Source organism: Trichomonas vaginalis, chromosome IV (assembly GCF_026262505.1).
Source record: "Trichomonas vaginalis G3 chromosome IV, whole genome shotgun sequence".
NCBI classification, from domain to species: domain Eukaryota; phylum Parabasalia; order Trichomonadida; family Trichomonadidae; genus Trichomonas; species Trichomonas vaginalis.
In genome coordinates this window covers 37,384,717-37,410,452 of record NC_067206.1, presented here as the reverse complement: position 1 = coordinate 37,410,452, position 25,736 = coordinate 37,384,717, and the positions used below count along the sequence as shown (strand labels likewise).

The window sequence follows — 25,736 nt, the reverse complement described above, 5'->3', positions numbered from 1 at the left end:
GAATCTGGCAAAGCCGTCGTGTCCTTCAACTTGAGGTTCACTAACATCGAAAGGCATGTCCATAAGACGTTCTTCTTCTAACCTCTCTAGTCTGTTTGGATAATTGGCACGTGCTGTTTCCAAATCCATTTCGTAGCGAAGACCAGACAATTTGTCATAGACTTTTATGGTCTTCCCTTCCTATATTTAAAATTCTTCGAAACTCTCCAACCATATCTTTGCAACTCTGCTTTTATTCTAGCAGACTTTCTGTCCATTCTATATGGGGGCATTTTTATAAAAATAAAAAAATGTTTTTTTTTTCTTTACTTTACATAACCGCCTGCTACCATAAGTCTTTGACGCCAACCCATACCAGCTAATGAAGGTTGACTTGGTTTAGTTTGGAAACTAAACTTTGGTTTTGGTTTATCTTCAGTTTTTGTTTTTTCTTCTTCTATCGGTTTTTCGTCACTTTTCGGTTCCTCTGACTTTACTTCACTTGCAGGAACAGTTGTGTCGTCAACATCTTCATAAATATCATATGCCATTTGTTTTTGTTTTCCTTTCAACTTTTTGTGTTTGTTGTAAAGTTTAGAATATTTCGACTCTAAGTCAATGAGATGTTCTATAATGAACTGTTGGTCAGTGAAGTAAACTTTTCCATCTGTTGTCTCGAAAGCTCCTTCAGACTTCAATATTTTATTTGTGAGAGTCTGTTTCTTTTTTGAGATACTAGCCGTTCCATTTCTATGAAAAGTGACTTTATAGTTAGGGTTTGTATTTCCAGACCTGGCACTTTCTATTATTGAATTTTTCTCTTCATCTGTAAGTTCTTTGACAGGTTTTGACAATGGTTCTGAACTTTTTGTTTGTGGTGTCAAATCTACCGTTTCAACTTCTTCGGTCATTTCATCTCAGTAAAAAATTTTAGTTTGGTTTGTTTTCAACTGGTTGTTTAGGTTTTTTTAAGTCGGTCTAAAACTTCCTGAGGTATAGGAAGAACTTTACAAACACGTGGTGTAACTGCTGGAAGCCGACAAATCCATCTTGAACTCATTTGTCTCAATGCTGTATTGTTCATTTCATCTCAGTAAAAAAATTTACATTCCCACGTTTGAGGCGGTTGAGGTTGGTTATTGTTTACCCCACTGTTGTGCATGGTTATATCCTCTGTTAAAGAATCTTTCACCTTGTCCATATAGTTCCTGCTTGGTTATAGTAGTCATTTGCTTTGTTATAATAGTTTCCTGCTTGTCTTCCTACATTGTCCATCCATCCTTGAACTTTTCCTCTTGTTTCAGATTTGGAATAAGATTTGTTGCATCTCGTGCACATCCCAACCTTTCTGTACAGTTTGTATAATAGGTTGTGCTTTCTCTTTAAGTATACCTAATGTACTCAAAATCTTCCTTCCAATTCCAAATGCACCTCTGGCTATTGTTCCAACTGCGGGTAAAAATCTAGATGCGACTCCTGCTAATGCGCCAAATAAACCCATTTCTTATAGGGTAAAAAATGACGAATCCAAACAAGAACCCCTATGTTTCTAAAGCGACAAAGAAAGCACTCATGATAAAAATCTTTAGTTCAACACCAAATGCTTGGTTTATGGATATCTTGGAAAACATTCCGAGAGTTAGAACAGATGGACCTCCATACTGGTTAATATTTGTTGGTCAAAACACAAGATACTGTTGAGCCATACCATTATGGTCCAAAAATATTTTAGATGTGAAAACTGCTTTGACAATATTCGTTGACAAATACCATCCAACAAAACCGACATCTGACTGTGAAAGTTCTTTCAAATCAGATGATGTAAAAAACTATCTGCGTTCAAAAAATGTAAACCAATATTTCATTGTCGACCAAAACCATTCTGCTCTTGGTGTCATTGACGGTTGTATAAAAATGTTAAGAGACTTAAACCAACCACAAGGTGGTGAAGCAAATGAAATGTCATATGACGACAAATATAGACACTTCTCCATGGCAAAGATGAGACAAGTTTTAAATATTTACAATAACCGTAAACAAAAAGGTTTGGGAAACCACTCCCCGAAGAAATGAAAAACAACCCTGACTTAGAGAAAGACTATATATTTAATAATTTAGTCAAAAGAGACAAACAAGAAAGAATGCCGGGCTTCAAACTTCAGAAAGGTGACAAAGTAAAAATAGAAATACCTAAACGCGACCCATATGAAAATACTATTGACTATGACAACAATGGGAACCCGACAGGTACTCACATTCGTGTTCGTAAAAATAGAAGAAAGTATACAAGAGAATATTATGAAGTTTTAGGCAAACATGGCAAAATGTACACACTGCAAGCAGAAGATAAAACTACTATTGCCAGACCTCGTTTCAAACTTGTCAAAGTTCAAGGTGGTATACTTTCAAAGACAGTTCCTAACAAATATAAGACAACTCCTGACGAATATGCTAAAGAAGTTGAAAATGACGACTAAGCAATTCTATACCATGCGTAAACTGTCATGTAAGGTGGCATGTATTCTTTACTTTGTCCCGTTGTTTGTGTATATCCTGAAACGAAATGTGTATGGTTTCCTTCTCCCTGAGTGTCACTCCAGTAACAATTTATAGCAAACTTAACGTCGTCTTTAACATCATATCCTTTACCTTTTGTCATTCCTGACCAATCCCAATATCTATGCTTATGCCAACCTGCTTGAGATGTACTTAAATCTATGTAGTGACTGTGTGCAGGTAAATTTTCACCTGAAATCGTTTTACTTCCACCTGTTTCCTTTGAAGAGTTTGCACAATACAAAAACCTGTCGACTATTTGTTCCCATGCACCAACACCAAACATTACTTGAGGACCTCTTGCTTCCATAGATGTATAAATAGAACCTATGGGTTCATTAAATCAAACATATGAGATATTATAGGATTGTCTCTCTTTGAACTTAAAATATAGTGCAACATTTCAGGTTTCTTCTGGTTTGTGTCAGAATATTTTTTATAATATAATCTTATGTTTTCAGGTAGGTAAAATCTTGACTATAATATTTATTTCTGTCGTCTGTATAATAATATAATATTCTCGTTTTTCTATTGCATTATATCTTTTATATCTATAATAATCTAAATATAATGTTAGCTTTTGTTCATCTACATGTGGTGTTCTGTCGTCATCTCCATAGTCATAATAATATGGTGCTGGAGCTGGGTCAGGCAATGTCATATCTGCCATTTCATAAACTCTTAAATATTTCTTTTGTTCGTCTCCATATAAGTTTAAGTAGCAGTTGTTGTCTAATGAACTTTAACTTGTGTACCATTATTCTTTTTTAGCTTACATACATTTCATTGTTATTTTTCGGAATGAGTTTTATACCGTGTACCATTTTCTAAGGACTGTACCAACTGCCATCTAAAATATTTATTTTCTTCATTGACAGAAAAGTCACCAACAATAGTTTCAATATTTTTTGTTCCTATCAAACTTTGGTATATTTCATTGACATATGTTTTATCTGCTTTATTTTCAAGGCTAACGTTTAAGTTTGAATATCAGATATAGAATGTGTATGTCCAACGTCACTTTTCCTGTTTAAGGTTTCTTGTAAGTTTGTAATATCAGATATAGAATGTGTATGTCCAACGTCACTTTTCCTGTTTAAGGTTTCTTGTAAGTTTGTAATATTGCAATGTATGTGTATGTCCAACGTCACTTTTCCTGTTTAAGGTTTCTTGTAAGTTTTAATATCAGATATAGAATGTGTATGAGACTTATCTGCTTTTGTCTCTAATGTTTCCTTAAGGACTTGTATTTGGTTAATAATGTATATGAGTCTTTTTAGAATATTCGTTTTCAGCTCTTGTCACTTCACTTGACATTTTATTGTACATATGTTTGTCTGCTAGTTCAGATGAGTATGTTCTTTTTTGGCATAAGCATTGTAGCTCTTCTTCTTCTTTTGCTATTGCATCGTCTACATATTCTTTGTCAGCTTTGTTGTCAACATCTGCTTTCAAAAGAAGTTCATTTATAGGGTTTCTCTTTAAAGTTCCTTTTGTTGGATTTATACAGACAGTATTGTTCTTATTGTTCTTGAAATAGAAACTCATCTGTCATTGGGTTTATGTCAGTTTTAAGTTTCCTTCTTTCAATGACTCAGATATCTTAGAATAGTTTGAAAAGTTTGTTGTGTTCTTATTTAGAGCTTGCATAATGAGTTGTCGGTTGTGTTGTATTTCTCTCATAGACGCTGTTTCATTTGACATTTTTATTATAGATAAAATATGCTTCCAATAGAAAAAGAAAATTCTAGAGTTGCTACAACTAAACCATTAGATGAACTTTTTACTAATGTCGGTCAAAAGTTTGAGACAGATACCGTAAAGCATGAAGGCTATCGTTTTGACTACCCATTAAGATGGTTAAGAAACCCATCCGTCACAAAAGCTATTGGCTTTCGTAGAATAAAGTTCATTTCAGAAGCCATACATGGTTTCCCATTTACGGTCGGTTTTGAAGTTCGATACTATAACAAAGAAAAACGTATGTATGAGAAATTTGAACAGGGAAAACTTTTACAAGTTAGTTTGCTTGTAAACTTAGAAACAACTCTTCAAGCTTTTCAAGAAAAAATAAACGATATCTATATCGAATATGCAAACCAGTATAACATTGACGAAGGAGAATACCATCTCGATATTATTTATGACAGGAAAAATGCAACTGTTAAAATCAATAAAATAGAAGACCTTGGAGAAAACGTTTATATTTCTACAAAATATAACAACTTGGCATGGTATAGATTTATGAGGATGTTAAATCAGCCTGCAGCATATCCAGTACACCCGGACTATTATGAAGTCGAAAAACCTAATGGAACATATGAAAATATTTTCGACCCAGATGCTATTATTGTTCATGCTTCATTTTCTGGTGCGCAAAACTCTTTCTTATGTCTGATGAATGACTTTTACGAAAAACCTACAAAGTTATATGAACCACCGAGTGGAAGTATTTCAGACTTTCAAGTATGGTTTACTACAGATGGAAGAAAAAGAATAATTCCATTATACCATGCGTTTTACTTAGAACTTAGTTTCATATACAACTACTATCGAACGATAAAAATATAATTTTTTAATACGGTTGAGGTGTTGGATTTGGTTGCCAACTAGACTGTGGTGCAGGTTCAGGCTGTTGTATAACAGGAGCTTGTTCTTCTGGTTCAGGGTCTTTAGGTATAATACCAACAAACTGACCTACTCTTTTACCAATATTTTTGACTCCGTTCCAAATTCCTTTTCCGATAGATTTTATTCCATTCCATATACCTCTTCCAACTCTTCTGAAGAAGTTTCCAATACTACTGAAGAAACCCATTTTACTACGTGTAAAAATCTAATGTCCGCCTAGTCTCTTACGTTTCCTGTTGAGTTCCATAGCATTCTTTAACTGGAGCTCATACATTCTGTTTCTCCTCTGGTAGAAAACATATTCTGGGTCAACTCCTGTGTTCGCGTCATCTGCATAAAGTTGTTTATATTCCACTTCAGGGTTTGTATAAAACTCTTTCCATCTCATATTTGCATACCATGGTGGCAAACCTAACGCAGCGTCATTTGACATGGCAGTTTGCATTTGTACATCTGTTGGCACTTGACCATAGTTTGCCATTGCAGTTTGTATTCTAACTTCATTTGGAATATTCTCTGGGTTTGGTTGTCCAGGTTGCTGTGCATTCGCTAAGTTCTGTGCGTCCATTTAATATTAGATAAAAATATCTCTTACGAGTACATATACTGAACATTTGCAGGCATTGGTTCATCTTCATATTCTCTGTACTTTTCTGCCACGTCAAATAAATAAATGACACAATGGAAAAACCTAAAACAACAATCCGATTTCAAACCACATTTACTTACTAATAAAATTTCTTTTTATGGACACTTTCTCCGGTTTATAGGACCTCTCTCATATTCTATCTTGTCATATCTAAACTCATAGTCATGTATGTCCTCTAACCATCTCATAACGGTTTCCAAACCACTTTTATCGGATGTAAAGTAAAAGCATGGATGGTTATGTATAACGTCTAAAGTTTCTAAAGAGTCTCTCAAAGTCCAGTCTACTTGGTATTGAAAATCCCATGTGTTATAGAACGGCGGGTCCACTATAAAGAAACATTTTCCTTGTCTTTATATTTTTCATACAACGCTGTCCAATGACATCTCACAAACTCTATACCCTCAATATATTTTTCTATGTTCTCTTTGAAAACATTTGTATAGTTAAGATATAAAACTTTTGACATAAGTGTTTCAATGTCATGAACTCTTATAGCACCACTATATAATAGTCTAGCAGATATACTATCCCAGTCTATATATTCTGCTTTTTTCAAAACCTCTCTCACAATATTTTTCTTATCTAATGGTATACGTTCCATCTTACCTATAGGTATCTTTTCTTTTAACTCTTTCAATATATTGTTTGTGTCTGGAATATGTTTGAGACGGTCCATATAGTTGTCGAAGTCATTGCATATAATCTTTGAGTCAGGAAATACGGTATGACATAAATGGGATATATAGAAACTTCCACTGAACAAATCTACAAATGTTAGACCATTCGGTAGTTTCTTAAGTTCTCTCAATATAATATCTTTACATCTACTCTTATTTCCAAAGAACGGTAACGGTGGTTTTGTAAAATTCATTTATATATAATAATAAAAATGTTTTTACCCGAAAAGTGACAGAAAAGTGACAAAACATGAAAACATATATAATTTGTGAAAAGCGACACATTATATAATGTTTTCGACCCAGAAGACTAACAATTTTCCGAATAAAAACTTCATTTATACTAAACATCTTCGGGGCTAGAGGGCGCAACGCGCCTGGAAGCCCTCCGAATATAAACTTCATTTATACTAAACATCTTCAGGGCTAGAGGGCGCAACGCGCCTGGAAGCCCTCCGAATATAAACTTCATTTATACTAAACATCTTCAGGGCTAGAGGGCGCAACGCGCCTGGAAGCCCCACTACCTTTTTTTATAGCAGTTAAAGGCAAACACAAATTTTAGCTAAAAGTGACAGGGGAAAAAAACGTTTAGTATTAAAAAAAAGACCGATGAGAGCTTCGTTCGAAATATAGAGGGAACTGAGAATGCGCAACCATTCTCAGGGAATATTGGATGCTATTCCCGTTCCCTCTGTATGGAAAATTGAGGTTTTCAAAGGGAGTTAAAATAATATCAAATTTATACTAATTTACTCCAAAATACAAAAGTATTTGACAGCTAAAATTAGTTACTTTAGCAAGCTTATCAATACCCTTTTACGATTATTGTTACTTTTTCGAAATAAAAGTAAAAACAAATTTATACTAATTTACTTCAAAATACAAAAGTATTTGACAGCTAAAATTAGTTACTTTAGCAAGCCTATCAATACCCTTTTACGATTATTGTTACTTTTTCGAAATAAAAGTAAAAACAAATTTATACTAATTTACTTCAAAATACAAAAGTATTTGACAGCTAAAATTAGTTACTTTAGCAAGCTTATCAATACCCTTTTACGATTATTGTTACTTTTTCGAAATAAAAGTAAAAACAAATTTATACTAATTTACTTCAAAATACAAAAGTATTTGACAGCTAAAATTAGTTACTTTAGCAAGCCTATCAATACCCTTTTACGATTATTGCTACTTTTTCGAAATAAAATAAATTTATTATCAAAAACTTTTTTTTTCTTAGTAAAAATAAAAATGTTATTTTATATCAAGTTGTATAAATTTGAAGGTGGAAATCTGTAATAATTTTATCTTGAAAAGACTTGGCATTCTCAACAATGAATTGAGGGGTATTGCATCCAAATTCTGTAATTTGCGTGAGAATACTAAGCTTGATTTCCATTGGGATACTTAATTTCGAAAAATACTGGGTCATTCGTTTTTGAACCTTTGCTGCCTTGACAACTTTATCAAGTAGGTCATCTAAACCTAATTGAAGCGTATTTAAGTTTGCTGATGAGTTAACTATTAACGATTTAATTTTATCAGTGAGCATTATACATTTTTCTGTATCCAGTCTGATTGTATACTTTTTTGGCTTTTTTTCAGATGGCAACGGATTTGGAATTTTGTCTCTGAGCCTTATATCTTGAGAAATTCTGTAATAAAATGAAGGAACGATAAAATCGATTAATTTCATCACAAATCGATCAAATCTCATGAAAATTGTTCCGCCAAAGTAGTAATATTTAATTTTTTTGTTAATCGATTCTGAAATGTTATTTGTGAGAGCTAAATTTTCATCTCTTTCAGCGGCTGTCCATCTTTCTTGGTTTGATATCCATTGATTTGTATGTATTTTGAAAATTCTGGGAATTTTCGGCTATTTCCAGAATTTTTTTTGAACGTTGGTTCAATCCATTCTTTCTTGCCATTTCTGCCGTATGCAAGATAGTTCATTTTTGTATCTAATATCAATTTGTCTGAACTCTCAAATGCATAATCTTTTTAAATTTTTTCTGAACGCCCTCATTACATGAACTGCACACCAATGAAGGATAACTTTTGAAAAGAGTTGATAATCGCATTTTCGATTTCTTGTGACAATCTGTTTTTACTTTTGCCCATACTTTTGCCCAGTTAAAAAATGCCTTGAGACAGAATGCAATATTTTCTGAAGTGTTTGGATAAACGACAAATTGAAAAATTGGGAATGCATGTGTATTTGGAAATTTGGCTGATATCATGTAAAACAACATTTTAAATTCAAGTAATGAATGGGTTGCATCAATAAAATGCTCTTTCACAATTTTGATTATGTCCAGAAATTTGAAAGAAGCATAATAAAAGATTAATTTCTTTGGTTTGTTGTAATTATCGACATCGAAATAAATTAAATCTTTTGGTGACTCTTGTTCTTTGATACCCTTATATAATTGAGTTGACTTGAATTGATTATCATCGTACTTTTGAATAGAGGGGGCACAAACTTGCTCAGTGAGGTGAAGTGAAAAGTGACAGGTTTACATGTCAGAAATGTAAAGTGCTAGATTTGAAACAAAAAATGGATTAATTTATTATTATATGATAGAGAGATTTGGTAAGTTACTATAGGGTGTCCAAAGGTGCGTTTAGCACAGCGCTCTATATGAGACTATTAAAGGAGATATATGCTGATTATAAATATATAATAAAAAATATGAATATATGTATATGATGAGTATGTTGTATTTTGGCGCCATGCCGGGATATAAAATGAATTTTGAGACAAGAGGCGGTTTCGCGGGAAATTTTGGCGGGATTTTTTTTCATTTTTTAATGAATCATAAAGAAAACATCCTGGCTCTTGCAAAAAAATGCAAAGACTGTAAAAAATCTACGAGACATTGGTAAAATGCTTCGGTATGGATGCTCCTAGCTATTCCATTGTAACGTATCATGTTAGGATGTATCACTTCATGAACAAAAAGGCGCCCATCATAAAAATTGACAAAAAATCGCCGGATCAAAGAAAAATCAAAGCAATTCTTCAAGCGCTAGATGAAGACCCAAGAGCATCACTCAGAAGGATAGAGGAGATGACAAAGATACCACGTACAACAGTCAGTTATTATCTGCATAATTATTTGAACTACAAACTAGCGTATACACGTTGGGTTCCGCACAACCTTAATTCAGTTCAAAAAAAATCTAGAGTCCAATCTTCGAAAGAGCTCCTCTCTATATTGGGTGCGTATCAATCCAAGAAGTTTCGCTTTTTAGTAACAGGGGACGAGTCTTGGTTTCAATATGCAACAGAAGCCAAAATCATGTGGATCCCGAAGGATGAAAATCCGCAAACATTCCCGAAGAAAAAAATTGACACACCAATGATTATGGTGTCGGTTTTTTGGGGCGTGAATGGCATCATCGCAATTGATATTCTTCAAAAACCTAATACGATGAATGCTCAGTATCTAATTGACAATGTTCTTACTCAAATTATCAATTCTGATGAGTTTGAGAAATCCAAACAACAAAAACAAAAGTTTGCAATTCATTTTGATAATTCAAGAGTTCACAAAAGTCATAAGGTAATGAATTACTTGGTGGAAAACAATGTCAAAGTTGTTCCAAACCCAATTTATTCACCTGATATTGCACCCTCTGACTTTTATTTATTCGGCACGCTAAAAAAGAGAGCTGAAGGACGCGAATTCGCGAGTCCAGATGATCTTGAAAATTTTGTAAGAGAGCAATTTGAGCAATTTTCTCATGATGATTTAAAGCGTGTCTTTCAAGCCTGGATCGATCGCTGCGAACGCGTGATTGAATCCAATGGTGATTATATTTAAATAAACTTTATATATATGTAACTTGTTTATTTCTATTCGCAGTATTCAGGTTTGTGCTAAACACACCTTTGAACACCCTATATCAAATTTGTAAGTAAGGGGAAAAAAAGTAAGAAAGAAAAAAAATTTAAAAAATAAAAAGCCACTCGCTTCGCTCGCGGTTGACAAAAAGAACAAATTCGAAAAATAATTGTATGAAATTACGAAACTAAGCCACTCGCTTCGCTCGCGGCTTAAGAAAAGAACAGATTCGAAAAAAGATTGTACGAAATTACGAAACTAAGCCGCTTGCTTCGCTCGCGGCTTAAGTAAACAACATATTTCAGATTATCGATACTAAAAATTTTTTTATTTTATTACATTTTTTTGCTTTTTTTTAAAGCTTCTTAACTTAAATCATGGAATGTCTCAAAGACAAAAGTAGCATACAGCATGTAAAGCTAAAGAAAGATAATCATAATTAATATCTTAATTTTTAATATTACGCATTTTTAGGTGCAAAATTTAAAAACATTCTAATACAATAGAGCAGTTTCCAAAAGTAGCATACAGCATGCAAAGCTAAAGAAAGATAATCATAATTAATATCTTAATTTTTAATATTACGCATTTTTAGGTGCAAAATTTAAAAACATTCTAATACAATAGAGCAGTTTCCAAAAGTAGCATACAGCATGCAAAGCTAAAGAAAGATAATCATAATTAATATCTTAATTTTTAATATTACGCATTTTTAGGTGCAAAATTTAAAAACATTCTAATACAATAGAGCAGTTTCCAAAAGTAGCATACAGCATGCAAAGCTAAAGAAAGATAATCATAATTAATACCTTTAAAGTTTAAAATCTTGATTTTTTTTAAAATCAAATATTTATAACTTTAATACATACAGCTTAAACCTTATACTTGTTTTCTCTTGTGAGAAAGCAATCTTACAAAGCTAACAATCCTAAAAAATAAAGAATTAAAATTTAATAATTTAATCTAAAATTAAAATCAAAATTAAATAAAATGAGTTCTTTGTAATAATACTTTCAAGGTAGGATATATTTTAGTGGGATCTATTGAGTCATCACTAACAGCATTGAGCAATCTATTGAGCATTGAAATACTCTCGATTTTTCTTTGTCTTTTTACATCAATTTCTGCGTTAGTTGCTTTTTCCATGATCCTAATGACACGGTCATCTGCTGGATTTTGATCAATTTTGAGTTTGATAACGAAAGATGGTATCACTTTTGTATAAATTTCTATAATAACATCATCAATTCTGAGATTTTTTCGATCAGGAAAATAGTCATGTTTGAGTGTTCTAAAATGAGCTTCGGCAATATTGTTAGTTGCGTCGCCTTCACGCCTGTCACGAGCAATCCATCTTGATATGTTGTAACGCCATTGTCTGTTAAAGTATTGAGATGCTGTTGGATCTGTGTCGAGCAACTCCAGAACTTGATCATAGGCAGCATTTGCTTCTTCCTCATGTTCTGCATCTAATTTGAAGACTAAATCCTTCATCAAATTATAGAATTGTTCAAATTTTTCTTGAGAAGAAAACTTATTTGATTTGCGAAGAATTGCACGAAGAACATGTACTCCGCACCAAAGTATTTGAGCTTGTGGAATGCTTTCTTCTATTGCTTGAGCTATCTGTGGAGCACAGTCCATGCTAATGTATTCTGGCTCAATTGTTACCCATCTGAGATAGGCGCACACGCAAACTTGAATGTTTTGATAAGTGTCTGGTTGACAAAAGAAATATAAAAAAGGGAAAATGTGAAAATCTTTGATTTTGCCAGTAAATGCATACAATGGAATGTTTGATCGCAACAATTTATAGGTGCTGTCTATATGAAATGTCTTGATACTATGCGCATAAGCTTTGCCTTCAAAAGGCGCGTAATAGAAACACATATTATTGTCTGAGACTTCAAATGCAATGAGATCATCTGGAGATTCTTCTTGTACTGTCTGAACAAAGATTTGCAATGACACAACATCGTCAGGAGAATATCTAGTTTGAAGAGCATGTATTCTCTCTGCAAATCGTTTGATTGCACGTGGTTTTTGAGCGTACATCTCTGGAATGGACGGACCTGTAAGAGGAATTTCAAGATCTTTGAATGCATTTAGCTGTGCTATCGCTCTTTGATTGTCATCTGTTTGGAAGTAATGTTCTAAATATTTGCGATAAAAAACAGACGAATATTGACTTTTGTCATTTGGGGCGGAATGATCATGTTCTTCAACTATTTTGATTAGTTTGTATTTATTTTGATCCAAGATTGCAACATTAAAATGTGCAAGACATTTTGGATATTTGCAGTGGAATGAAATCTGAGATCTTTCTTTCCTGACACGTTCACCATATCCATACTGTGCTTGTATTTCTTGTTTAACTCCAAATTTACAAAAATCCATAACAGTAAAGATAGTTTCTTCTTCTAATTCCATTTGAAATTGAAATGAAAATTAAAAATTCAGAAATTTGAATAGATTTGGTCTGTAATTAAATGAGAATAGCAGTTTGTTCGTCATTGTTTGAGGCAAGAGTATTATAGGAATATTATATGATGGATTTGAGTTGCATATAAAGAGTGCAAAAGGATAAAGAGAGAAATTTTGTTAGATTAAATTATTAAATTTTAATTCTTTATTTTTTAGGATTGTTAGCTTTGTAAGATTGCTTTCTCACAAGAGAAAACAAGTATAAGGTTTAAGCTGTATGTATTAAAGTTATAAATATTTGATTTTAAAAAAAATCAAGATTTTAAACTTTAAAGGTATTAATTATGATTATCTTTCTTTAGCTTTGCATGCTGTATGCTACTTTTGGAAACTGCTCTATTGTATTAGAATGTTTTTAAATTTTGCACCTAAAAATGCGTAATATTAAAAATTAAGATATTAATTATGATTATCTTTCTTTAGCTTTACATGCTGTATGCTACTTTTGTCTTTGAGACATTCCATGATTTAAGTTAAGAAGCTAAATTCTGAAGTTTACATGATCCTCTCGTGTGCACCCTTAAAAAATGCAAAAAAAATTGAATACTTTACTGGCTCGGCAAATTTGTCGCCGCCCCCTTTTGAATACCTTTGATCTTTTTATTTCCTTTTTCCTGAATTGTTTTCATTTGATCTGAAGATGCATTCAAAAAAGATGGCCTGTTAAGTGGATCATCCAGATCAAGTTTTTTGTCGCATTCAATTTGAGCCATTTTCGGATCACCCCCTGTTTTATAAAATTAATAAGTACCCGACGATAGCATTGTGATAATGTGTGGTATTTCTTTGTCTCATCTTTGATTTGATTGTGATTATGTGTTCCATTATATTCTGTTAGGATATATTCTTCATCATCCTTTAGAAATGAGATACATGCTTCACATTTATCTGCACTGCACCTGAATTTTAATTTTGTTCCCCCTAAATTTGGATTTTTTTTAATTGATATGGACAACCTGCATGGCATTCGTTATCAATGACAGCTTTCATAGCATCTATATAAGATAGCCTTTCTTTAAGTTCGCATGGTGCATCGATATGCATCAAAAAAATGAAATGAAATTTCAATATCAAAAAAAGCACAAAATTTGAAAAAATTCACAAATCTCGGTTTCTGAAAGAAAATGGCCTCTTAAACTTTGTGCATATATTCATCTATAAGACACATTGTATCCATATATTATTTAGCCAACACAACTTATCTGGTATCGAGAAAATTCAAAAAAAGCACAAAATTTGAAAAAATTCACAAATCTCGGTTTCTGAAAGAAAATGGCCTCTTAAACTTTGTGCATATATTCATCTATAAGACACATTGTATCCATATATTATTTAGCCAACACAACTTATCTGGTATCGAGAAAATTCAAAAAAAGCACAAAATTTGAAAATTGCTCGGTTCTACATTCAAAATAAATTTCATTAATTTTTACGTACATATTAAGGTACTTATCTTCTACATATATAATCTTCATTAGATATATACATGATAAATAAAATTCATAAAACATTAAAAATCAAAAAATTAGATGAACCTTGGCAATTAAACTTTATTAAATAATAGTTGTTTATAAATTATATTATATTATCATTTAATATTATTTTGATAATGAAGATTTTATTTTGCAATAATATAAACGAAATTTTTTACCTTATGAATTTTTGATGGAAATATGCAAATTTAAAATAATAAAGAAAGCCGCGAGCGAAGCGATCGGCTTAGTTCGAAGATTTTGATTCAAATCTTTGCTTATATTCCTTAAATTCTTTATGAAACTCGCAACAGTTCCATAAAAAATTTTAAATTCTAAACTGTCGAAATTACCGATCGGTAATCACACCCTTCACGGGTGTGTCACTTTTTACAAGTGTGTCACTTTTAGCTAAAATTACCCCGACTCGCAGTTAAATACTTAGTCACTTTTTGCTTCAATTCATTTATTTCATGAAAAGTTGATAAAGTTTCATATCTGAATGAGTTCTAAACAAATGTGTTCAAAATTCATGATTTCTTTTTGAGTAATACAATTCTCAATAATTCAATAGGTGTAAAATCTTATTAAATAATGATATCTTTGTTATTCCTTATCTTATATCAATTTTCGTCCAAGACACGTAATGATTCAGACGATGACACATGGGGTAATAGAAACCGTGATTCACAAAATCAATTTTTCCAATTAGAAATTCCACAAAATGCATTTGTTTTTATCTTTTTATGCTTCTTGTTATTCTTGGTTGCAATTCTTTTATACCTCTGCTATGGTACCTCCCTTTGCTGATGCATTCTCGGAAGACGTCATGACTACGAATTCGGTCTTCAAGTTGATACAGAAGCAGAAAAAGCAACGAAAACAGAAGATGAAGAAGAAAATGATTATATGCATGAGTCAACATTAACCTGCGCAAAAGTAATGCCAATGCCATAAATCAGCATCAAAACATTAATTGCAACGAACCACTGGAAACAGGCCATATATATTGTTTTAATAATGGTTTAACCCTAATTATGTTTCATTATAATGGATTTACATTTGAGTACAAATGTAAGAGATGCTATTTGCATTTCACTCGCCCAAAGGCATTTTTTGGTGCTTTATAGCGATTTTACCATAAAATCTATTCGTCTAATGCTACATTTGAATCTGGCAAATAACTTCTTTTGTCAGAAGATGAATAGTGATATATTATGTGATGTAATAAACTTGTTTGTATGTAATAACTTAAAATTTACTCCGAAATTTAATAGTTAACATTTCATGTTTATATTGATGAATAAAGCCACATTAAAGTGAGATGATTTCGAATTTCATAGCTAAGTGTAGTCAAGTAGTTGAATGGTTCGAGTAACTACCAATTCTCAAATCAGAAAATATATTTCTCATATGAATAGTGTTCCATATTAAGTTCTGTCAAAATGTAAGCTATTCAATTCTATCGTCAGGGAAAGTATCACAAATCTATCAATTTTTTGTAAAAGTATACAAAAACATATGGTGTTCAATTAGTTTATAATAATATAAATATTAAGATTATCCAAAATAAGAAAAACTAGGTTTTGAGAACACTTTTGAGATGATAATCAAAATATTTTGATTGAAAAATAATATATTATTTATCAGATATAGAATGGATTTTTTCAAAATTAAAAATTCTGAAAAATAAATAGTTTTGTAAAGTAAAAAAATGAACGAAAACTCGAGACCTCGTATTCCAAATGAATGGGTAAGATATATGTATGAAAAACTTGAAAGTGGTGAGTTAACTTACGCAACAGTTTTGAAAAAAGTTCCATATTCTTATCAAAATGTTACAATTTTCAAACAAATTTCAAGAAATACTCTCAAAAAAGCATTCAAAGAAATCGGTGGTACACCAAAAATTAAAAGTGGTCCTCCACAAGAGGAATTAACTCCAGAATTAATTTTGAAGGTTCAGAATTCTTATGAAAATTACAAATGTGGGGTTCAAAAATTGTATTGGACTCTCAATATGAATCCAAAACAATTTCAAATCAGTTACAATGCAGTTATTAAGGCAGCAAAATTTCTGGGAATTTACAAAGAAAAAGATAAAAGTAATCCAAAAGCATATTATGTGGATTATGAAGCAATTCTTCCAAATACAATCTGGCATGTGGATATTCATTTTTTGAAAGAACCAGAAACTTTACCGGTTTATGGAATAATTGATGACAAAAGTCGTTATTTGTTAGCATTGAAATTGCTTCGTAACAAAAGTTCAACAGAAACTTCAAAAGTGGCAATTGCAACAGTTCAAAAATATGGAGCACCTTTCTGTTTCTGGTCAGATAACGGTAAAGAAAATGAGGGAGAGTTCACAAAATTTTTGAGTACTTATGACATTCAAATCAGAAAATCAGCTCCATACATGCCACGTCAAAATGGCAAAATTGAACGCCTCTGGCCATCACTGGACAAAAATGCTCCAAAGTCTTCAGAATTTGAGAGCATCAATCAGGAATTGGAAGAATTCAGGCAAAAATACAATGACATGCCACATGGCGCTCATCCAAAAATTGGAGTTCGACCATACACTCCAAGAGAGGTTTACAACAAATTTAAGAAATGGACCAAGGATGATAAACCGCTCTGGAAAAAATGTGTTAATAAGCAGTGGGAAGTTGAAGAGATTCCAAACTATTGAAATATTCTATATTTTTTCAAAAATTCTCATTCAAATTTGAATTTGGTTTTCAAAATTATGAATAAACATTATTTTTATTAAACTTGATTTTTAGCTCTAAAGAATCAAAAGAATTTAGCGAGAAAGAATATGCAGCTCACATAGGGGTAGATAAAGATATATCTCGAAAAAAATTGAATTTATTGTAAAGAATGAAGAAGTTCATTTTAAGATTGAGTTGATTTTCAACCAAAACGAGAGAGCATGCAGGCAAATGAAATTCGAAAAGTGAAAGGAATGACATATGCAAAAGAAAAGATTCAAATAACGCAAGCGAAATATAGATCAGTTAAAATCACAATAAAATTTCGATCTTTTCTACAGGGAACTAAAGGCTATGAGGCACTAATATATAATCAGTGCCTCATAGCCTTTAGTTCCCTACTAAAAGTGAGAAAACTTGTTCGCAATGCGAAATGATTGCGAACAAGTTTTCTCACTTCAGCGAGGGAATTGTTCCTTATGATGCATACATTATAAATATATACATCATAAGGAACAATTCCCTCTAGATAGCTGGGAAACTTTCTCTAAATAACTTATCATTTGGAGAAAGTTTCCCAGCTATCTACTGGGAACTAAAGGCTATGAGGCACTAATATATAATCAGTGCCTCATAGCCTTTAGTTTGTTATTAAAAACGAGAAAACTTGTTCGAAATGATAAACAATTTCGAACAAGTTTTCTCGTTTTAAGGAGGGAATTGTTCCTTATTATGCATACATTATAAATATATACATCATAAGGAACAATTCCCTCTAGATAGCTAGGAAACCCTAAATTAACTATTAATCTTTGAGATATTTTTTATTGAGGTTAATACGTTTTTCTAAATAATTAAAATGTAAAATTTTGATTATGAACTCATCTCTAATATTTTGGCTCTTTAATATATTTGAATCATGATCTTTGAGAAGAGTTCTCAAAAGTATTCACAAAAGCTATTTTTCCTTGAAATTTAAAAATCCTGTTTATCATATATTACCGAATTCAATTCCCTACATATTTCAAAATATTCTATGATCATTTCAATTTTTGAAAAAAACATATTTTTTCCAAATATATTTATTATCATATTTCTAATAATATTTCCTAAAGCGTCACTTTTTACTTCCTCGACGATTATTTCTCTCTCAAAGAATTCAATAGCTTACATTTTGACAGAACTTAATATGTAACAATATTAAGGGTGGCTTCCGACCAAATTGTCACTTTTTAGCCCAAGTGAGAAAATTTCGTAATTTATAACCAAGTTTTTTAAAATCTATATTTAATAAAGATTCTATTTTTCTTATTAAATTTCAAAAATGAGGGGGTTCGGAATCGTCCACAAATTGCCGAAAGGGTTTTTGCCAGTTTTGAATCCGCTTATTTTTATCGACCAAAATTATAATAAATACAATTTTCGATAAGTATTCTACCCAAATGATTCTTCAAAAAATTATTTTTCGGATTTTATTCCGTAAAAAAACGTTACAGAAAACGCCTAGAAAATTTCGAATTTTCCCTAAAAAATTCAGTGCAGGTCGATTTAAGAGATTTTTCAAAAATAATCATATCAGTAGATAGGGTATAATATAGAGGAGCTTTATGAATAACTCAAAATCCGGGAAACTCAATATTCAACGAGAAAAACGCTTAACGAATCTCACTTTTGGTGTAAACATCACAAAAAATTGAGAGAGCTTTCTGGTCGGAAGCCTCCCTTAAAACAGTTTTTAATTTTGAGGAGTTCAAAAAAATAATAAAAAACGCTATCCTGGGGACTCGAACCCCAAACCCTTGGATTAAGGGTGCACCCGTATGTACGTTTATTTGAGAGGAGGAGGATTACCCTCTCAATTTTGAGGGATTCGTTAGTTTATTTTCTCGATGAATATGCAATAAAATTTGATTTTTACCTTATCAATATACTTCATATAATATACACATGTTCATGTAAAAACTTTTTCCCAAAATCCTCAGGAATTAAGGGATTTTTGAATTTTAAGAATTTTTTTCGAATTTTTTCGAAAAAAAAATATTTGCAGAACAGCCTTAACGGCTAAGATTTAGGAACAATGTTAAGTATCAAAAAGAAAGGAGGTCTGATATAGACAACATATATCGTTGAAGGTTGAAAAAATCTCTAATATTTGAGCCCAAAATTTCAAATTTTAATTTTTTGAAAAAGAGGCCACCCGTATGTACGTTTAGTTGAGAGGAGGAGGATTATATTTTTGAAAGGGTGAAACATTATGAATATGTTAATTATATAATAATATGTATTATTATAAAAAAGAAAAAATAAAGCACGTTAAAAGTTTTCTTTCTTGATTTTTTACAAAATCTACTTAGAATTATGCAAAATATGACTAAATAATTATAAATTTCAAGTTAAATTTTAATTTTGATAAATAATTTAAATTTCAAAATATCAAGTTCAGTTCGACTATGTATGTAGTAATTCCTCAATAAAGTGCCAAAACCCTATTAAAATATATGAACATTTTCAACATTTTAATGTTTTTATTTAAAAATTTGTTGGAATATGAGCTTCAAACAATTATTATGTAAATAAAAATAATTAAATATATGTATTTATTCGTATTACAACCGTAGTAAGTCGATTCTTCCTTTCTTCTACTGAGGTTTGAATTTGATTTCGAATTGTAAAGAGATTCAAAGGGAAAATACTAGCGGATAAAAACTACCTCCATGAAAGGGTCAGAATGGAGTCAGGTTGTATTTTTTGATATTTTTTGCTTTTCGAGCCTAAATAGGTAGCCAAGATAATGCCTAAAAATAAGGTTCTAAATTCTGAAGTTTACATGATCCTCTCGTGTGCACCCTTAAAAGTCCAAAGCTCTATCCTGTTGAGCTAGGAAAGCTTCACGTTATTTTTGCTTTTTGTGACTATTAGATAATATGCAATTCTTGATTCGCACTTTTTCTGGCATCAATCGAATAATGATATCCTTCATGAATAACTGGCGAAAATGAAATTTTGTTTTTCTGTTTATTTTTTTATATTTTTATTTCAATGTCGAAATCTCCTCGAGTGCAAAAGCTAAATGAAGAAATTGAACAAATTAGTAACGATATTTCCGAATTAGAATTATCATTAACAAAAGATTCCGGGAATATAGAACTGGAATCGGAATTAGAAGAAGAAACGGAATTATCGTTAGAGGAAGAAGAAGATCTAGAGGAAAGTAGTGAAGATATATCATCTCAAATTATACTAAAAAGTCCAGCAAAATCAAAAATATCTGCGAAATCTCCTATAAGTTTCAAATCATCAAATTCTACTATAAAAACAGACCCGCTAAAACCAAAAAATAAGTCGCATAGCAGTATGGATATGTCTCGAAGTTTGTTTGAACGTTCAGTTAACGTAATGAAACGAAGAGCAGAAATTCGCTTAGAAATGCAAGCAGAAGCTGAAGATCCATACGATGATTACTCAGATATATTTCCTATTAGTAATCAGCTTTCAACATATAGACCTAAAGATTCTCCTTCTTTGAAACAAAGGTTTTATGAATCTACTGCTAAAAGAAAAGAATTCATTAGGAATGCACAAAAAGCCAAAGAAGATGAAGAAATGAAAGAATGCACTTTTTCACCAACAAAATTTTCAAACTATCAAATTTCTCATAAAAGTCAGAAAATATATCAACGACCATATGAATACAAGCAGCCATCTCAAAAACGCACCAAAAAGTCGTCAGATACTGTTAATAATCTTGATAACAAAGAATTCTTGTACAGACAGATGAGACACTCAAGAAAAGAGAAGATGGATGAAGAACCACCAAAGACTGTCATATCAAAAGGAACTCTTAAGCGTTTGACATCACCTAAGAAAGAAATTGAACCAGAGCCAGTAAATACAGATACTAACAATCAGCAGCACTTTACATCGGATACTATGTATAGATTACTACGTCAGAACCCCACAAAATATGAAATTTCGCGTGGCCAATACAAGCGAAAGGACGACCAAGTTTCATTTCTTACAGAAAATAGTAGAATTATTGTTGAAAATCACAAGAAAAGAGATTTTTACGAGGACTCGATAAGAAAATCAAAATTAGATGAAGAACAGAGCCTCGAGAGGCAAAAGTATAAAGAAGCAATTGAGCTTCATGATTGTACTTTCAAGCCTGATATAAAGCCAAGTAAGTACTATAAGATTTAAAGACAATTCTCACTCAAATTATATTTTGTTTGTTATAGCTTAAAAAAATGTATTGTTTTTCGATAAATTAGTTACAAAAGAAGGGTTTGTCCCTCGTTTGATTTACTGCTGTTCGACCTTCTTGACCTTGCGGGATTCGTTAAGGATTTGGATGTCGAGCTCCTGAGCCTTGTTGATGATTTCCTGATGGAGCTTGAGACCAACTTGCTTAGCAATCATGGCGCCATGTGTTGTGTTCTTTGTGATGAGCATGTCAAGGTCCTTAATTGAGCGAACGAGGACTGGGATGAAGCCATTAGGGAGCATGAATCTTGTAGCCTTATCAGAGCCAAAGCCAGCACCTGGGTGGAGTGGTGTGCCACGATATTTCCTGCGGAAGCGGGAATCGATACCGCGTGGATGGCGCCAAGCAGCATCAACACGCTTCCAGAGATCAGACTGTGGGCGATGGAATCTGTTTGTCTTCTTATGAACGATTGGTTTGTGTTCAGCTACGGCCGGCATTCGAAAGGACAAACCGTCAAGACGATAGCCCTTCAAACACCTATGTAAAGTTCAGAATTTAATTTTTAGTTGGTCTTCTGAAGGATTTTGGCAATTAAATAGTAGGAATATATACTCTTGATCATTTAAAGTGCATACGACATGTTTTCAGTTCAAAATATATTTTGGTTGTAGGAATTTTGATCCCTTTTACTGTCTCCTTCTGAAGACAATAGAAAAAACCAAAAGACTTGGTTGCATATATGTTGATGCCACTAATTCTAACTACAAATTTTTGATATTCATCGAAAAATTTATCAAAATTCCTATTTTTGTCTTGTTTAGTGAAATAATGCAGATCCCAACACTTTTGTATCGATTTGTGACCAACACAACGACAAAACATTATCCTGAATTAAATTTTACGTTGAAGGAGTTTCTTAACATTAATGATTTTCCATGTCAACTTAACTTCAATGCAAACCGAACTTAAATACACTGCAATTCTTAAAATAGAAATTCTTAAGATTTAAAAAAAATTAATACGAAATTAAAGAAATTCAAAGCTAATTAATGGCTAAACATTAGCTAGGATAGAGACTTACTAACTGTTTTATATTTACTACTCATTTAAATAAAAAAATTCTCTATAAATATATTGTATTTTTTATTTGAGAGAAAAATAAAACTATCTCGATTCTTCCACAGTTTTCTTTATATCATTTATACTAGTTATTTTTCTTTTTATAGTAATAATAACTTCTTTGCTAATATAATGTGATTAACTGTTCAATGGTGTTGTAAATCTATGTCAGCTAGGACAGCCTTCATATTCATGTCTTCGACAAATTCCAAAAAAATTTCAAAATTCAAATTTTCATGATAATTCCTTAGATTTATTCTTTCATTTTTTAAAATTTGATTTTTTTTTGGAAATTTCATTAGAGTGCGGGACAAATTTGCCAACTGTCACTTTTTCAATAACCTTAAACTACGCTTTTCTAATTTTTAAAAAATAACCTTAAATTATATTTGAAGAAATTATGTCTATGATATATGTTTTATGCTAGAATCTTGGAGTTTTCATGCACTACACAAGAGCTCCAAGGTTCCAAGAGTGAATGCTCAATAGCAATTATAGAGATGTACCTTTTCAAAATGACTTTTACTGATTAAATTTAATCAATAGAAGACATTTTGAAAAGGTACCTCTACAATTAGATATACAAGAGATTCAAAGCTTCATTTCAGATAGATTTGAAACTTTGAAACTCTTGGTAGATTTTGAGTGAATGCTGACAATCATCTTTGAGAAGGTTTTCTTAAAGAAAACCTTCTCAAAGAGGTTTCTCAGGAGCCCTGAGGCTCCCTTTCGTAATGATTGGGAGCCTTGGGGCTCCTGAGACGAAGAATGGCTTCGCCGAATCTTTGATCAGCAGAGGCCAAATGAAAAGGCCTCTGCTGATGGATTCTCAGGAGCCCTGAGGCTCCCTTTCGTAATGATTGGGAGCCTTGGGGCTCCTGCAGCAGAGTATCGCTCTGCTCCATTAATTTTTTTTAAAAAAGTGCCGTGTGGCAAATTTGTCCTGTTCCCATTTCATTATTAAAATAAATTTATCTTGAGAAATTATTAATAATTGAAAGATAACAAATAATATAAATGATCTAATTATATATAAATATCATATTTACTTCATTACATTTGAAAAAACTTTAATATTAAATATTCAATTTTTTTATTACTATCTGAGGGACATGACCACTCTTTTCATATGTAGTCAGTCAATCTTCTGCCTTGTTTTGTAGAAACTCTTCATCATAATTAACTGGTTTGGCCATTCTTTGTTTATATTCACTGAGACATTGAGATCTCTTTTGAGCCAGCTCTTTTTTACGTGTTTTATTGGAGAGTCGAGCAAGAGTTGCCTTGAATGTTTGCTTATCAACTCCTTTTATTGGTTCAACCTTGAATCCTTCGTTTAACATCATTGCTGCGACTGTATACATCTTTACTTTATCATCACAAGTAACATTAATGGCGTAACTACTCATTAAAATGAAGTGAAATTGCGTTTTAGAAATTTTAGCCAAAAGGGAAGTTCACTACTTCCCTCGAAAAAATTACATCAATTGGAAACATATAAACATTAAAAATGTAAATAATATTGATGAGAATATATGGATGTATATTAACAACAAAGCAAATAGCTTTCTATTTTGTAAAGGAAAAATATAAATTCCCATTTGATGATTATAAATGTGCACTATGATTTTCTCCTCATTTTCTAGTTTATCAATACTTTTAAGGCTCCCATAAAAAGGAATAAAAATTATTTTTATTTAAAAATGGAATAAAATCTTGTTTTATATACACAATTTCAAGTATATAAGGTGTACATGCAAATTTCAGAACGTGTTTTGCTTGTATTGTGCTATGATATGCTAATGGAAGAATTTTCGATGAAATTAATAAGTATTAGCAGGTAAAATATCTTTAATTGACATTGTCAAATGACTAGTATTGAGTGATATATACCTTATTGGAATATAATGGAAGATAGTAGTCATTTTTTAAATCGGGCTTTAAAATGTATAATGGAGGGAAACAAATCTATAACAATAATGATTTTTTGCTGATTAACTCAAGATATTTTGCTGAATTAGGAAGCTTGATTTTATATTGATTTTAATAATAGCTTTTTGTGGTTTTTATGTGATGGCATAATAACTGCTGCTGTATTTCCCGATTGGGGTCGTATTACTATTGGAATTTAGCTTAAGGGTATAGTAAACTCAAAATTCTAGAGTTTTGAGAGTGCCAATAAACTCTATAGGCCTATATATATCTATATTTTAAAGGAGAGGTTACGCCATAATATTTGATATTATAAATTAATAATTCAAAATAAAAGTAGAAAATGAAACTAATTTTGTTCTAACCTATATAAATATATCAATAATCGAAAATGATTATAGTCTGAACTATATTTTACCAGATTATCAAATATAAGAGAAATGAAATAAGGCATAAAAATATCATAGCATAATTATTGGATAAATGCATTAATAAATTATTTATATCATAATGAGAAAAAATCAAAATAAGAAAATGAGCATAATAATAATTTAATTAAAAACAAAAACAATAAATAAAATGTAATTTTCATTAATCAAAGTCATCAATGTCTTCGTCTTCTGATTCCCATTCGGACTTGAAAACTTGATAATCTCCTCCTGGTACACTCTGAATGGATTTTTTGTATTTGTTCTGTTTTTTAGAACCTTTTGTAACAGTTTTTTTGTTTCAATATCATTTTGGAGTAACAATTCTCTTCAAATGATTTGACATAATCTTCTGGAAGTGGGGGAAGATGTAATGCTTTTTGTATATCTCCGAGAAAATGCTCTGGATCATTCCATTCTAAGATTGCAACGTTAACTCTAATGTTAATGTTCTTCCAGGCTCTTGATTTGTCCAAATAGCATGCAATTTTGGAGTTAAACGCTTCATTCATGCAGGTAGATCCAATGGAAGAAACTTTGGAAACTATGGGTGTCCATTTGTGAACCCAGTCATAGAGCATGAATTGAAGTTGGATCGAATTGACACCTTTTTGCCATTCAAAGCATTTGTAATTGTGCGGTTCGCAAAAAGAATGATTGCCTACGTAATGGTAGACACAATTCTCCCACATTTTTGTACGTTTGTCAATATTTTCTTCGGCAAAACATGACCAAAGCCACATACTTAGGCTTGCATTCAGACCCCAGAAAGGTCTCTCTATTTTTTCAATCTTCTGAGTCTTGTCGTTGAAAACTTCAACTGTCTTATGAGAAGCTGAGAACTTTGTAAAATCTTATGAGATATTTTTTGATACATGACCTGGATCGAATCTTTCAAGATGAGAGACGCCAAATTCTTTAAAGACAGAGACACTTTTGTTATCTCAGTCTTTAAAGTTAGTATACAAGTCATGGGTATGGTGGCACTGCGCACCTACTTACCCATTATATGTGAATTTGACACTTTA

General features: G+C 31.7%; 10 protein-coding genes and 4 pseudogenes across 14 annotated transcripts, besides 26 other annotated features; 6 read left to right on the top strand and 8 right to left on the bottom strand.

Moving 5' to 3' along the window:
* Positions 1–3,746: part of a mobile genetic element that runs on past the window's edge.
* TVAGG3_0238390 lies at positions 1,894–2,456 on the top strand (annotated as a pseudogene). The gene has a single exon. A coding segment is annotated over exon 1 (563 nt).
* Positions 3,747–4,257: 511 nt separating the features above from the next.
* On the top strand, positions 4,258–4,734 carry TVAGG3_0238370 (uncharacterized protein; the record flags this gene model as incomplete). The annotated part of the gene is made up of 1 exon (XM_051227593.1): positions 4,258–4,734. A coding segment is annotated over one exon (477 nt), but the record flags the coding sequence as incomplete, so codon positions are not given.
* A 45-nt stretch (positions 4,735–4,779) lies between these two features.
* On the top strand, positions 4,780–5,106 carry TVAGG3_0238360 (uncharacterized protein; the record flags this gene model as incomplete). Its single annotated transcript, XM_051227592.1, has 1 exon — positions 4,780–5,106. One exon carries the CDS (start codon positions 4,780–4,782, stop codon positions 5,104–5,106), a length of 327 nt encoding a protein of 108 aa, XP_051112578.1.
* Positions 5,107–5,110: 4 nt separating this feature from the next.
* On the bottom strand, positions 5,111–5,353 carry TVAGG3_0238350 (serine threonine-protein phosphatase family; the record flags this gene model as incomplete). Its single annotated transcript, XM_051227591.1, has 1 exon — positions 5,111–5,353. One exon carries the CDS (start codon positions 5,351–5,353, stop codon positions 5,111–5,113), a length of 243 nt encoding a protein of 80 aa, XP_051112577.1.
* Positions 5,354–5,371: 18 nt separating this feature from the next.
* Positions 5,372–5,734, bottom strand: TVAGG3_0238340 (uncharacterized protein; the record flags this gene model as incomplete). Its single annotated transcript, XM_051227590.1, has 1 exon — positions 5,372–5,734. One exon carries the CDS (start codon positions 5,732–5,734, stop codon positions 5,372–5,374), a length of 363 nt encoding a protein of 120 aa, XP_051112576.1.
* A 1,308-nt stretch (positions 5,735–7,042) lies between these two features.
* Positions 7,043–7,072: a terminal%2Cinverted (terminal inverted repeat of MuDR-3_TvMULE3 transposon ID:TVAGG3_0238320).
* Positions 7,043–8,970: a mobile genetic element.
* TVAGG3_0238330 (uncharacterized protein) lies at positions 7,763–8,194 on the bottom strand (the record flags this gene model as incomplete). The annotated part of the gene is made up of 1 exon (XM_001301001.1): positions 7,763–8,194. One exon carries the CDS (start codon positions 8,192–8,194, stop codon positions 7,763–7,765), a length of 432 nt encoding a protein of 143 aa, XP_001301002.1.
* A 2-nt stretch (positions 8,971–8,972) lies between the features above and the next one.
* Positions 8,973–9,105: a mobile genetic element.
* Positions 9,106–9,133: a terminal%2Cinverted (terminal inverted repeat of Mariner transposon ID:TVAGG3_0238290).
* Positions 9,106–10,408: a mobile genetic element.
* On the top strand, positions 9,202–10,328 carry TVAGG3_0238300 (annotated as a pseudogene). Its single transcript has one exon. A coding segment is annotated over exon 1 (1,127 nt).
* Positions 10,381–10,408: a terminal%2Cinverted (terminal inverted repeat of Mariner transposon ID:TVAGG3_0238290).
* Positions 10,409–13,411: a mobile genetic element.
* On the bottom strand, positions 11,331–12,779 carry TVAGG3_0238280 (MULE transposase domain-containing protein; the record flags this gene model as incomplete). Its single annotated transcript, XM_001301002.2, has 1 exon — positions 11,331–12,779. One exon carries the CDS (start codon positions 12,777–12,779, stop codon positions 11,331–11,333), a length of 1,449 nt encoding a protein of 482 aa, XP_001301003.2.
* Positions 13,412–14,734: a mobile genetic element.
* Positions 14,705–14,734: a terminal%2Cinverted (terminal inverted repeat of MuDR-3_TvMULE3 transposon ID:TVAGG3_0238260).
* A 992-nt stretch (positions 14,735–15,726) lies between these two features.
* Positions 15,727–15,767: a mobile genetic element.
* Positions 15,727–15,767: a terminal%2Cinverted (terminal inverted repeat of ISTv3 transposon ID:TVAGG3_0238250).
* A 252-nt stretch (positions 15,768–16,019) lies between these two features.
* TVAGG3_0238240 (transposase-related family) lies at positions 16,020–17,000 on the top strand (the record flags this gene model as incomplete). The annotated part of the gene is made up of 1 exon (XM_001301003.2): positions 16,020–17,000. The coding sequence occupies one exon, from the start codon at positions 16,020–16,022 to the stop codon at positions 16,998–17,000; it is 981 nt and encodes a 326-aa protein (XP_001301004.2).
* Positions 16,020–17,000: a mobile genetic element.
* Positions 17,001–17,479: 479 nt separating this feature from the next.
* Positions 17,480–17,567: a mobile genetic element.
* A 161-nt stretch (positions 17,568–17,728) lies between these two features.
* Positions 17,729–17,814: a mobile genetic element.
* Positions 17,815–18,178: 364 nt separating this feature from the next.
* Positions 18,179–18,220: a mobile genetic element.
* Positions 18,179–18,220: a terminal%2Cinverted (terminal inverted repeat of ISTv3 transposon ID:TVAGG3_0238200).
* A 6-nt stretch (positions 18,221–18,226) lies between these two features.
* Positions 18,227–18,745: a mobile genetic element.
* A 46-nt stretch (positions 18,746–18,791) lies between these two features.
* Positions 18,792–18,830, bottom strand: TVAGG3_0238180 (annotated as a pseudogene). The gene has a single exon. The product of its transcript is annotated as a tRNA-Lys (tRNA).
* Positions 18,831–19,870: a mobile genetic element.
* On the bottom strand, positions 19,871–19,909 carry TVAGG3_0238160 (annotated as a pseudogene). Its single transcript has one exon. The product of its transcript is annotated as a tRNA-Lys (tRNA).
* Positions 19,910–20,061: 152 nt separating this feature from the next.
* On the top strand, positions 20,062–21,222 carry TVAGG3_0238150 (uncharacterized protein; the record flags this gene model as incomplete). Its single annotated transcript, XM_001301004.1, has 1 exon — positions 20,062–21,222. One exon carries the CDS (start codon positions 20,062–20,064, stop codon positions 21,220–21,222), a length of 1,161 nt encoding a protein of 386 aa, XP_001301005.1.
* A 75-nt stretch (positions 21,223–21,297) lies between these two features.
* Positions 21,298–21,735, bottom strand: TVAGG3_0238140 (60s ribosomal protein family; the record flags this gene model as incomplete). Its single annotated transcript, XM_001301005.2, has 1 exon — positions 21,325–21,726. The coding sequence occupies one exon, from the start codon at positions 21,724–21,726 to the stop codon at positions 21,325–21,327; it is 402 nt and encodes a 133-aa protein (XP_001301006.1).
* Positions 21,736–22,649: 914 nt separating this feature from the next.
* Positions 22,650–22,678: a terminal%2Cinverted (terminal inverted repeat of MuDR-4N1_TV transposon ID:TVAGG3_0238130).
* Positions 22,650–23,299: a mobile genetic element.
* Positions 23,266–23,299: a terminal%2Cinverted (terminal inverted repeat of MuDR-4N1_TV transposon ID:TVAGG3_0238130).
* A 137-nt stretch (positions 23,300–23,436) lies between these two features.
* TVAGG3_0238120 (uncharacterized protein) lies at positions 23,437–23,783 on the bottom strand (the record flags this gene model as incomplete). Its single annotated transcript, XM_001301006.1, has 1 exon — positions 23,488–23,757. The coding sequence occupies one exon, from the start codon at positions 23,755–23,757 to the stop codon at positions 23,488–23,490; it is 270 nt and encodes an 89-aa protein (XP_001301007.1).
* Positions 23,784–24,485: 702 nt separating this feature from the next.
* Positions 24,486–24,507: a mobile genetic element.
* Positions 24,486–24,507: a terminal%2Cinverted (terminal inverted repeat of Kolobok-1_TV transposon ID:TVAGG3_0013400).
* A 1,156-nt stretch (positions 24,508–25,663) lies between these two features.
* Positions 25,664–25,736: part of a mobile genetic element that runs on past the window's edge.
* Positions 25,664–25,736: part of a terminal%2Cinverted (terminal inverted repeat of Maverick-1A transposon ID:TVAGG3_0237860) that runs on past the window's edge.